This window comes from Nothobranchius furzeri, chromosome 14 (assembly GCF_043380555.1).
Source record: "Nothobranchius furzeri strain GRZ-AD chromosome 14, NfurGRZ-RIMD1, whole genome shotgun sequence".
Classification (NCBI taxonomy): Eukaryota; Metazoa; Chordata; class Actinopteri; order Cyprinodontiformes; family Nothobranchiidae; genus Nothobranchius; species Nothobranchius furzeri.
This window is the reverse complement of record NC_091754.1, coordinates 50,057,297-50,068,617: the sequence shown is the minus strand read 5'-3', so window position 1 is coordinate 50,068,617 and position 11,321 is coordinate 50,057,297. Positions and strand designations below refer to the sequence as shown.

Genomic DNA, 11,321 nt, shown 5'->3' with positions numbered 1-11,321 from the left:
AACTCCTCCCCAAAAGACACAAATTATGATTGTACAAAAATGAGATTTACTTTGACTCACAGGTTTGGGGCAATGCCCAAGTTGTGTGTAAATTTGTCTTGGTGTGACGTTGATCTACACCCTTTATATAATGTCTTTCTTTTTCATGCACATACAGTTTGTATCATCAGAATATATGTACTGATTCTAATGGGTCACTATGAGCTTTTCATGCAGGCGGAACATGAGAATAGTCTCCTACACCGATCTCCTGCATTAGCTTCTGACAGAAAACAGACGGTGAACCTCTAGGATTAGAAAAGCCTGACAGATCTACGTCTCACTGTCACTAACATTTATGGACTCACCCATCTTGGCTCACAACGGGGAAGGCTGTTGTGGGTTTAGCCTCCAGGAAAAAGCAGAAGCTAGCAGTTAGCATTAGCAGCTCCACCACACAGCAGAACTCCTCCAGGCTTGTGTTATTTGTGGAGATTAAACATCAATGTTGAAGAGCAACGGGAGTCAGTGGTAGAGTCATGTTGCTGTTATCCAATCAGAGGAGAGATGTCCAAACATCAGGAGTAAATCCTGCCGTCTGACGCTCGACTCTGATTTAGCTCACTTCTAGTTCCACAAACAGACGCACCGAAGCTTTTTTCCCCAGAGAACGCGTTATAACTAAGGTATTGAGTCCCTCTAGAGACCACTGAAAATGTACTGATTAATCAACCAGTAAAATACCCTACACAGTTTCAAAATGTACATAAATATTTTGACATTTTGTCCCAAAAAGGCGTGTTTGGAAAACAGTTTTACTTTTGACAAAATAAGTAACATGATTTTAGACATTTCACGAACAACCACAGAAGTAAATATGTGATATTTTAGAAAAAATATACATTTTTTGAAAATGTTTTTGTTGTTTTTGCATCATCCAGAAAGTAGAATTTCTCTAAATGTCTTTGCTTCATTTGTGATGTTTTCGTGAATTTGTTGTCCGCTTTGCATTTTTGCATTTGCCACGCTGTAACTCTAAGCTTCAGTTTAATGCAGTTTAATAATGGTGTCAATCTTCTTGACTATAAAGGCTGTCTTCATTACCAGACATTTCTTTATGTACTGAAGAGGAGAAACAAACTCCTCTGTCATTTTGATGGGCCAGTGATTCCAAATCCTCCACCTTTACCTACAATACTACCTTTATTTTGGTAATCCAATAAAAGAGGCAAAAAGGTTTGTGCGTCTTCCCCAAGACAAACTTAAATTGAGACAATAAAATTGAACAAAATTCCATTTATTTGAATGAGGAATAAAAAAACGTGGTCTTGGCAACATTACCTAAGCTTTCACGAACAACTAGGCAACAGCGTGAATGACGGATCTTTAACTGACTTCCTGTACTTGTGTTAAAATATTTGGCTATCATGTTTTCTTGAAAAGCAAATTTCGCCTGTTTGGCTTCCATGTAGGAAATATACTGAAGACAATACTTGACCCAGGTCAGTGCACTACCCAAAGATTCTCTCGGCTCCTTCAAACAACACTTAGACACATTTGTTCAATGAACAGATTATTAATTTATGTTTATATTAGGGCTGCACAATATTAGAAACAATGTTGTTGCAATATTTAATATTGGGATAACTAAATAAAGTGCGATTAAAGCAACAATTTTTGTGTTCTTTAGCGTCTTGAGCACCATAGAGAGCCTAAGTCTCCTCCCTTTCCGGTGGCTCATGGGTCCCGGAAGAAAGAAAAAATTACTGCAAGTCAACGGGGCTAAAAACACTGGAGTCTAATCTGCTTTGTCTACACCCTGGATCACACATATGTTGTTCTTCAGTTTAAATGAAAAGTAATGATGGGTGTTTTGACCACGCCTGTCACGTACTTTGAGATTTATCAGCTTGTAAAAGTTCGTAATTAGCATGATTACACACTAGAAATCGGCACGTCACATATGTGACGTCACCACATAATCTCCTCTCCCCTAGCGTAGCTGCTACTCACCACATGACCAGATTTATGGTGGTTCTTTCCTCCTGTGGGAAGTTTGCTGAACTTTCAGCCATTTTCCCTCAGTTTTCTCTGTGTCTGGTTCGATGACGTCACTTTCGTGAAGCGCATTTGTAGTCCTGGACTTATTTTAACACAAAACCTAAAATAGCGTTTCCTCCTGTTCGAAAATAATCTTGGTATCAAAATGTGTCTTTTAAATTCACTGACATCATGTGTGAAATCCATGGCACAAAACAAGTGGAATTAGAAAATAGCATTTTTAGCCCCTTTGACTTAGATTCATTTTTTCGTTCTTCCGGGGATCCATGGTCCGGAAATAGATGGGTGTGACAGGCTCCTTATTCATCTAAAGAAGGTGTGATCATTGTGAAAGTTCATCTGAATGGCCAAATTTATGATTGACAAGCAGATTGTAAATGCACGAAACTTGGAAATTAATAGTTTGGTTTTTTTGAAGACCTTTACAATAATGATACTGTGCACAATAATATCGCAATAACAATGACTTATGATATTTACTGCGCATTTAGTTGCGATAACGATAAAATTGTTATATTGTGCACATCGATGGTGCAATAACAAATTTTACTCTGTGTTGATATAACTACATTTCTGATGTATTGAGTACTGATATAGATAGCAATACTGATAGATTAATTTTGATAAATCATACACATTAATATCGCAAAAATGAAAATGTTGATATTTGTGTAAATTTTGATTGTGACACTGATAAAATTGTTATATTTTGTACATCGATGGTGCAATTACATTTTTACTGTGCTGTTGATATCATAATAAACAAAATTTCAGACGTATTGCATAACGATACTGATAACGATATCGATAGATTAATTTCAATATATTGTACACGCTGACATTTTGATATATTGTGTTCTTTGATATATCAATCAACAAAACAATTAGATATATTTTGCAGAACAGTATCGTGAAAATTATGACTTTTGATATATGGTGCACGAGGATACCCTGATGTTGAGTTTTGACGTCTTGTTCACAATAATATTGAGATGCTAACATTTTCAGTGTTTTGTGGTCATTTATATCATAATAATGGTAAATCATTTGTTTATTGGGCCAAAGGAAACCGCAACAATGATATTTTTTCTAATACTGTGCATGCCAATATTGTAATATTTTAGAATATAATGTGAGCCAAAATTTCAATAAATTGTGCACCTTGGTTCAAAATTTGAAATATTGTGATGACAAACTGTCAATTTGTTGTTCACATTGATTTTGCGATAATCATTTAATGTACTGAGCGCATCGGTATGTCGTTGTCAACATATACTCTATACATTGTACAGCCCATCCAAGTATATTAATCAGAAATGTACACATGTAATACAACTACTTAATATTAAGTCTTTGTATTCTCCAGTCCCAAGTCTTATTCCAGCTTTTCCAGTGTGGGAATCGCCGGTTCGTGAGTGACAGAAACACAGCACTGAACTTGTAATTTATATTTTGTACAACTGAAATGTGTGAATTCAAAAAAAAAGGGGGAAACAATGACAAGAGTTTTATTTATTATAGTAATTTCGTATGAAATTACTATTTAAGTAAGGAAATATGACTGTGCTGAAACAATCCTATGTAAGAATATAGTGTTTACTTTTCTAGTCATCCACATGAATATATGTATATAAAATCTATATATTTAAACACCTTTGAGTCTGTGTCAGTTTTATTGGTTCTACATTTTAATGAGTCACTATGATTGCATTCATAAAAGCCAAATCTGAGCATCAATCGCATAAAAGGAAGATTTTCCATGTCAAAATACATTAACCCTTTGATGCATGAATTATGAAATCTTCAACCATGATTTTTTTTAACAATTTTTTTCATTCGTCTTTAGGTGTGAATGAAACAAATTTCAACAAATATTTTTTGTAAAATTTTATAATTTACAAATAATTTATTACATGTCCACCTCAGTGGACAGCATGCATTCTGAACATGAAATATGTTGGCTTGACTTACTGAAGTACAAATGGAGGGGCTCAAATTCAATAAAGTCATCAACAGCTGTGCTTAATAGCAAAAACAAATAAGTAACAATTTTGAGTACCTATCCACTGTAGTGACCATTATGCACCAAAGGGTTAAAAAATACATAAAATATAAAATACATTAAAATGAAGTTATTTGCTCGTTTTTGAATGGTTTTCGCATCTAAGTGAACAGAACAAGACACTAAAAGAACCAAAAAAGTTATCATTGACAGATTTAGGATGTTTTTGACTCATCAGTAAACTTGCATGTTTTTAAAGTCACTTTGGAAATCTGTGATCATCTGTCACGGTAAAAATGTGTTGAATTAATGCTAAAAAAAACTGTTTAATTATAGTATCTAAATCAAACAGAAATGAAGGATTGGGCCTAATACTAATCTGACCTTATTGGCATTGATTTATAAATTTTTTGCTCCTTAATCACACCTGACCAAGCTAGGTGTTGCACATTTAAATGCTTCATTGAGACAAATACAGAATTCTCAAAACTTTTTTTTTAAACTTAAAAGTCAATTCTTGATCTGATGGATCAAAAATGGCAAGACAAGGACTAAAGTAGAATGTTTTTGCCTAGGGCATCAAACTTTTTTTTCTGTGCAAATTCAAGTATGTAAAAATAAAAGAGGAAACATTTTTCCAATTTCCTAAGTTTTTAGTGTGGTTGGCGCCAACATGCAAGGCACGCACTGCCTCCACGTGGTCAGTCGTTCATTGGGTAACTTTATTGTAGGATAAATGTTGTGAAAGGGCGCTACCTCTTGACCCAATCTGTACATTACACTAAAACTGTTTAGATGCATTCTTAGCACACGACTGCTTCCTAGCGGTGAAGCGTCAAACCTGCAATTATGATCTTTTGGGGAGTTGTCTCTTTTAAGGTAGCTTCTTATGATCTTTCCACACAAACTGGATTAATCCAAGTGGTACATTTATTTTAAAGCCTTTATTTTTGAATTGGTTTATTATAAATGTAAATTATTAGTCTGAGAAAGATTCCGTCACTAAATGAAATGTGTTTGAGGCAATCTTAGAAGTTCCGGGAAAATATTAAAATGGCAAAATATTAAAGAAATGTACTGTGTTGACTGCAGCTTGGGTGTTAGCAGCTGCCAGGTGCTTTAACGAGCCTCATTCAGCGTGTTGGACAGGAGGAGTTGCAGGAGAGAGGTTGGGTGGGGAGAAGCAGGACGACTGGGGCTCTGGATGCCTTCAGCAGAGCGCAGCTGCTCCTCCATGGAAAAGCTGTTCCACCTTAAGAACTCGGCGGCCCCTGTGTGCTCCTTCTCCCCGCAGTGGAGCTGCTGGAACCCGGTAAGGGCGCACCACAGCCTGCTTATTGGCACAGAGGGCTCCCCGACCTTTCCAGATCCGCCTGTTGGCTTATGTCAGACTAAAGCAAGCTGATATTTCATATAATCGCGAAGAAAGCGTATTAAAATTAAACATATGGCGAGTTTTTCCCTATTTAATGTATCTTATTGGATATCCACAGGGCCATAAAATCTAAAAAGTAATTAAATGATCCATGTGTGCTGGTTGAAGAGTTGCTCTTGTGTGTTTCTTATGCACAAAGTGCAGGAGGAGGGGGAAAAGGGATTGATTCTTGTGGCACCGCTCCAGGTCGCTGGTGCGTTTTAGCGCACGGGATTTGGCCCCTTTTCAAGTCACAGAGCGCAGCAGAAAGGGGGTGGTCCCGGGACGGCGGAACCATATAAAGGACCAAACCGGCTCCGATCTGACTGCAAGGATAGAGAAGAAACGGGTCAGCACAGACCGGACCTGCGTCTGAATTTAGAAATAAAAGTTCTCTGGAGAAAAAGTCAGGGTGTTCTCCACGAGTTTTACACTGGATTTCCTCTGTAGGTAGTGTGCGTAATTTGGAACAGTTCTTGGAACCCTAAAGACTCTGGTTCTGTAGATCTTAGAGGAAAGTGGGTTTTCAGACTTCATTAGAAATTCTATTCTGATCCTTTTTCCTCATTTGTTGGATTTCACTGCTGCATGATGTGGTTTTCGCGCATTTCCTTTGGTTTGATCGCGGTTCTGTGCGTCGGAGTAGCTCAGAGCAGTGTGTGGGAGGAGAGCACAGTGGTGCCGGTCAGACTGGACCCCGCGTCCCGGGACAACGAGCCGTGGAGGAGCCTCACGGCCGAGGAGAGGGAGAAGGAGGCGGAGATGCGGCTGTACCGGTTGGACGTGTTTGGAAAGCAGCTGGTTCTGCAGCTGGAACCGGATCAGAACTTCCTAGCCCCGGGCTTCGTCTTCCACGTTGTGGCGAGCTCCGAGTCCAGACCTGCGCAAGAGCCCCAGCGGAGCGGCGCCGAACCGGGCTGCTTCTTCTCCGGCACAGTGAACGGAGAGGAGCACTCAGCCGCCGCGCTCAACCTGTGCCTCGGGCTGACGGGAGGGTTCTACTTCCAGGGGGAGGAGTACTTCATCCAGCCGCGGAACACCAGCCGCCTCCCGGGAGGAGAGGAGGACGAGGAGGTCCACACGGTCCGCCGGAGGAGCCGCGCCTCTCTGGCCGAGGAGGGCAGCTCCAAATGCGGGGTGAGCGAGGACGAGGAGAGGGTGCCAAGGAATCTGGAGGAGGAGGAGGCCAGTCGCGGAGCTTTTAAGGCGCATCAGACAGGTGACTACTCACTTTTATCACAGCTGGAGGTCTCTGGTCACCAAATAAAGTTTAAAAATCTGATTTTATGCAGAAATAAAACCAGTTTATGTTACATATGGCCATCAAATAGGCTAAATTAGATCTAAATGCTAAAGTTGATTAGTTGTCTTTTACACTAGCATGTCTAGTTTAGTGAGAGGTCTACTTCAAACAGACGTCTACATCACCTCTAATGGCCAGTTGGTCAGATTTGTTCTAATCTTAAACATTTAGTAGACTTCTAATGGCTCGTGTCTAGGTGTTTATCAGACTGCATGTAGATAACACATTTGGTCCAGTTTTGGTATGATGAGCTGGTTTCTGTCAGATAAACATCTAAATGAAGTTAAATTGTGTAGTTGGAACCTAAATGTACCAAATCCTCCCCTAAAGGTCACACGTCCTGTCTTTGATCCTAGAGCTCTGCTTAAACCACTTTTAGATGAGTTTCAGCTGATAAGTGCTCACTGGGAATCGGTTCAGCCAGACCGCTGTCAGCTGGCATAGCACGGGTGGACTCAGCTACCTTTTGACAGAGCTGTCAGAGAGAAAGGAGGGGAGGGGAGAAGGGGCCAACAGAGGAAAGAGGAGGAGTGAGGGAGGAAAGGGAGTGGAGGCAGCAGAAAGGCTGAGAGGTGTGAACTTGGCCCCTGGTACAACTCGCACCGACAGGGTTTGTTCCCCAGAAAGGATTTACTTCACTCAGCACTTCATTTTTCCACACTTTAAAGGTGGCTTGTTTAAAAGGAATGCGGTGGAGTTTCACTGATTCGCGGCTGCTCTGACTAACCGGGTTAACTCGGTGTCGTTTGACCTCTCTGTATCTTCGTCCTCAGCCCACCACAGGACCAGGCGATTTGTTTCCACTCCTCGCTACCTGGAGATCATGCTGGTGGCCGACCAGTCCATGGCTGAGTTCCACGGCGCTGGGCTCAAACCGTACCTTCTCACCATCATGGCAGTGGCGTCTCGCCTCTACCGCCACCACAGCATCCACAACTCCATCAGCCTGGCTGTGGTGAAGCTGCTGGTCGTGTATGAGGAGGAGCGAGGTCCTCAGGTGTCATCCAACGCCGCCATGACCCTCCGCAACTTCTGCCAGTGGCAGCGGCAGCACAACCCTTCGAGTGATCGCCACCCGGAGCACTATGACACGGCGGTGCTTTTCACCAGAACTGTAAGCTATGGTCCAAACAGACGTTTAGACAGACTATGGGTCAATGGACATGTTTGCTAATGTTCTGCTTCTGACTCTTTAGGATCTGTGTGGGGCCCACTCCTGTGACACTTTAGGCATGGCGGATGTCGGCACCGTGTGCGACCCTGAAAGAAGTTGCTCCATTATAGAGGACGATGGACTGCAGGCAGCATTCACAGTGGCCCATGAGCTGGGTATGCGTGCTAAAAACAGATTTTAAACATGTAAAATATCTCATCATTTCATATTAAAGGTGCTAAAATTTCTGTTTTCCAGGTCATGTCTTCAATATGCCTCATGATGATGCCCAGCTATGTTCTGTTGTGAATGGTGTCCACTGGAGCTCTCACATGATGGCATCCACCTTGTCCAACCTGGACCAGAAGGACCCATGGTCTCCCTGCTCTGCCCTCATGGTTACCACCTTCCTGGACAACGGCCATGGTCAATGTCTCCTAGACAAGCCAGTTAAGCCCCAACCACTACCACAACCTCTGCCGGGGACCGTCTACGATGCCGACCATCAGTGTCGCCTGACCTTTGGAGAAGAGTCCCAGCACTGCCGAGATCTGAGCTCCACGTGTGCAGCTCTCTGGTGCACTGTAACCTCCTCCAATGGTTTGCTGGTGTGCCAGACTAAGAACTTCCCCTGGGCTGATGGGACACCATGTGGAGATGTTGGCTTCTGCTTGGCTGGACAGTGTCTCAGCAAGAGTGAAGCCAATGACTATCAGGTAAGAACTTACTTACTTAATTACTTTGCTACCCTTCTGAATTTACTTTAGTCCAGTTTACTATAAAGTTGTATGCGTGTGTGCCTTTTAGACTCCCGTTAATGGTGGTTGGGGCATCTGGGGTCCATGGGGCGATTGCTCCAGAACCTGCGGAGGAGGAGTGCAGTATTCTTTCCGTGCTTGCGACAACCCGTTGCCGAAGAATGGAGGCAAGTACTGTGAAGGCAAGAGGATCCAGTACCGCTCCTGCAACACAGAAGCCTGCCCTGAAACCAACGGTGAGAGGCTTGACATCAGTAGTTGTGTGTCTGCTTGATTATCATCCTTTCTGATGTTTCTCGTTAGAGTTTTACACTTGTGTTCAAAGCAAGTTTGACGTGTGCTTCTCGGTTTCAGGCCTGACATTTCGTGAGGAACAGTGTCTGGCCCACAACGACATGTCAGCCCAAGTGTCATTGGGTTCAGGCGAAGGTGTTGAGTGGGTTCCCAAGTATGCTGGAGTTTCTCCCAAAGACCGCTGCAAGCTGGTGTGCCGAGCCAAGGGGACTGGATACTTCTTTGTCCTCAAATCTAAAGTGAGCAGACAGAATAGGATGTTTGTTTTCGCAGCATACCTTTTAAATGTCTTCACTGGTCTCACAGCCATGCTCATACTAGTCTAGACCTACGACTTGAACAATGTTCTTTTCATTGTTACATAAATGTCTCATAAGGCATGACTCCTAATTTTTGTCTCTTTGCTGATCCCAGGTGGCCGACGGGACACCCTGCAGCCCAGATTCCACCTCAGTTTGTGTGCAAGGCCAGTGTGTCAAGGCTGGATGTGATCGGGTCATAGGGTCTAACCGGCGATTCGATAAGTGCGGTGTGTGCGGTGGAGACGGCTCTACCTGTAAAAAGGTGTCGGGCTCTCTGGAACATGCCAGGTAGACTTCTAACACGTCAATAATTCATGAACTCCTAATCTGAGACCTCTACTGCACGGATGTCTAAATCATTTTCTCTTTATTTATCTCTGCTTCAGACCTGGTTACCAGAATGTTGTAACTATCCCTGCTGGTGCTACCCACGTGGACGTCAAACAGCGTGCTCCAGGCAATAGTCGTCATGACAACAGCTACCTGGCAGTGCGTCGCCAGGATGGAACCTATCTCTTGAATGGCGATTACAAACTGATGACCATGGAGACTGACATCACCCTCCGAGGTGCACTGTTGCGATACAGTGGCTCTTCTGCCACTCTGGAGCGCCTTCGAAGCTTCAGCCCGCTCCCAGAAGCCCTCACCATCCAGGTTCTCTCTGTAGGTGAAGCCCCAAGGCCCCGAGTTAAATATAGCTACTTTTCCCCCAGGCCAAGCAACACTGCTTCATCCTCCAGCAACAGCTCAGGTCGCCGTCCGTCAATCAATGCCATTCGGGAGGTTGGTGGAGCCGAGTGGACTCTGAGGGAGTGGGGTCCATGTTCCCAAACCTGTGGTGGAGGCATGCAACAAAGAGAGGTTGTCTGTTTGGATTACCAAGGGCGTGCAGCAAGGGACTGCCCAGAGGAGCTTCGACCTTTGGTTTCACGGTCATGCTCCTCGCAGCCGTGCCCCACCTGGCTTCTGGGAGAATGGTCTGAATGCTCCAAGGCCTGCGGTCGAGGTTTCCGCAAGCGTCAGCTGCGCTGCATTGGCCAAGATGGACAAACATTAACCCACGACAGCTGTGACCTGACAAACCGGCCACGACCCCTGCTGGAAATGTGCTATCGGAGCGCCTGCTAAGGACCTCTGGTCACTTCCGCTTTCTAACAAAAACCCATACCTTCGCCGCCTTAATTTTCCCTGCGGACAATCTAAAGAGATAAACAAATGTTTACATCTTGAGCTACACATAAGTCCACAGTGATTGTGAATGTAACTAGAAATATTCCCTCTCTCCATTGTGGGGCCAGATGTGGGCAAAGTGGTACCGCCACCTGGTTGCAGCAAGAAAAACTTGCCACAGGTGTACGCTCATCCGTCAGCAGTGGCTCATCTCGTCATCTGTTGAGGAGCTTTATCAGAGCGTCTTAATTTCCCACAGAAAGCACACTGCTTCATTCTAATGCCACGTTTGATTGCGTGTCTGAGTGTCTTTAGATGTGATTCCTGTACATATTTGTCCAAGCTGGGCTGGACGTATCGACCAGATTTAGGACGTGGGCGATAACTGCAGAGTATATAAAGAAACAAATGTAAGAGAATAGGTTCTCACCCCATCAGGTATGGAAGATAAGATAGCTCATATTGTTTATGTTCAAACTTTGTGTTTATTTATCACGAAACTGAAGCACTTCACTTTTTTTTGTTTCTTTTGCCAGCGGCACATCGTTTTCACCCGTTTCTCAAAATGCCTCAGTACCTTTGTCTTTTAGCCATATCTTACCCTCAATTACTCAGCCTTTGATGAGGGAACTCAAAAGACCAAAGAGGAGTGTGTGTGTGTGTGTGTGGTGTGTGTGTGTGTGGTGTGTGTGTACTTAAAGAGGGACTTGTCTCCTGTTACTACTTCATAAGTAAGTCTCTCCTGCCTTCTGCGAAGGCTCTGTTATTCTTTGTTTTGTATAAAATATGTAACTTTATTTATTTTTGTACAGCCTATTAAATGTAATCGTGGCTTTTTAAAAAAAACAAGTACTATTTTATTTGTTATTGAGTTTACAGAAGGAA

General features: G+C 43.0%; 1 protein-coding gene across 1 annotated transcript; it reads left to right on the top strand.

The window, feature by feature from the left end:
- Nucleotides 1-5,815: 5,815 nt before the first annotated feature.
- adamts1 (ADAM metallopeptidase with thrombospondin type 1 motif, 1) lies at nucleotides 5,816-10,617 on the top strand. Its single transcript, XM_015952594.3, has 8 exons — nucleotides 5,816-6,675; nucleotides 7,533-7,873; nucleotides 7,956-8,088; nucleotides 8,171-8,628; nucleotides 8,720-8,906; nucleotides 9,025-9,203; nucleotides 9,379-9,554; nucleotides 9,653-10,617. Exons 1-8 carry the CDS (start codon nucleotides 6,045-6,047, stop codon nucleotides 10,392-10,394), a joined length of 2,847 nt encoding a protein of 948 aa, XP_015808080.1. The 5' UTR covers nucleotides 5,816-6,044; the 3' UTR covers nucleotides 10,395-10,617.
- The last annotated feature ends 704 nt before the right edge of the window (nucleotides 10,618-11,321 follow it).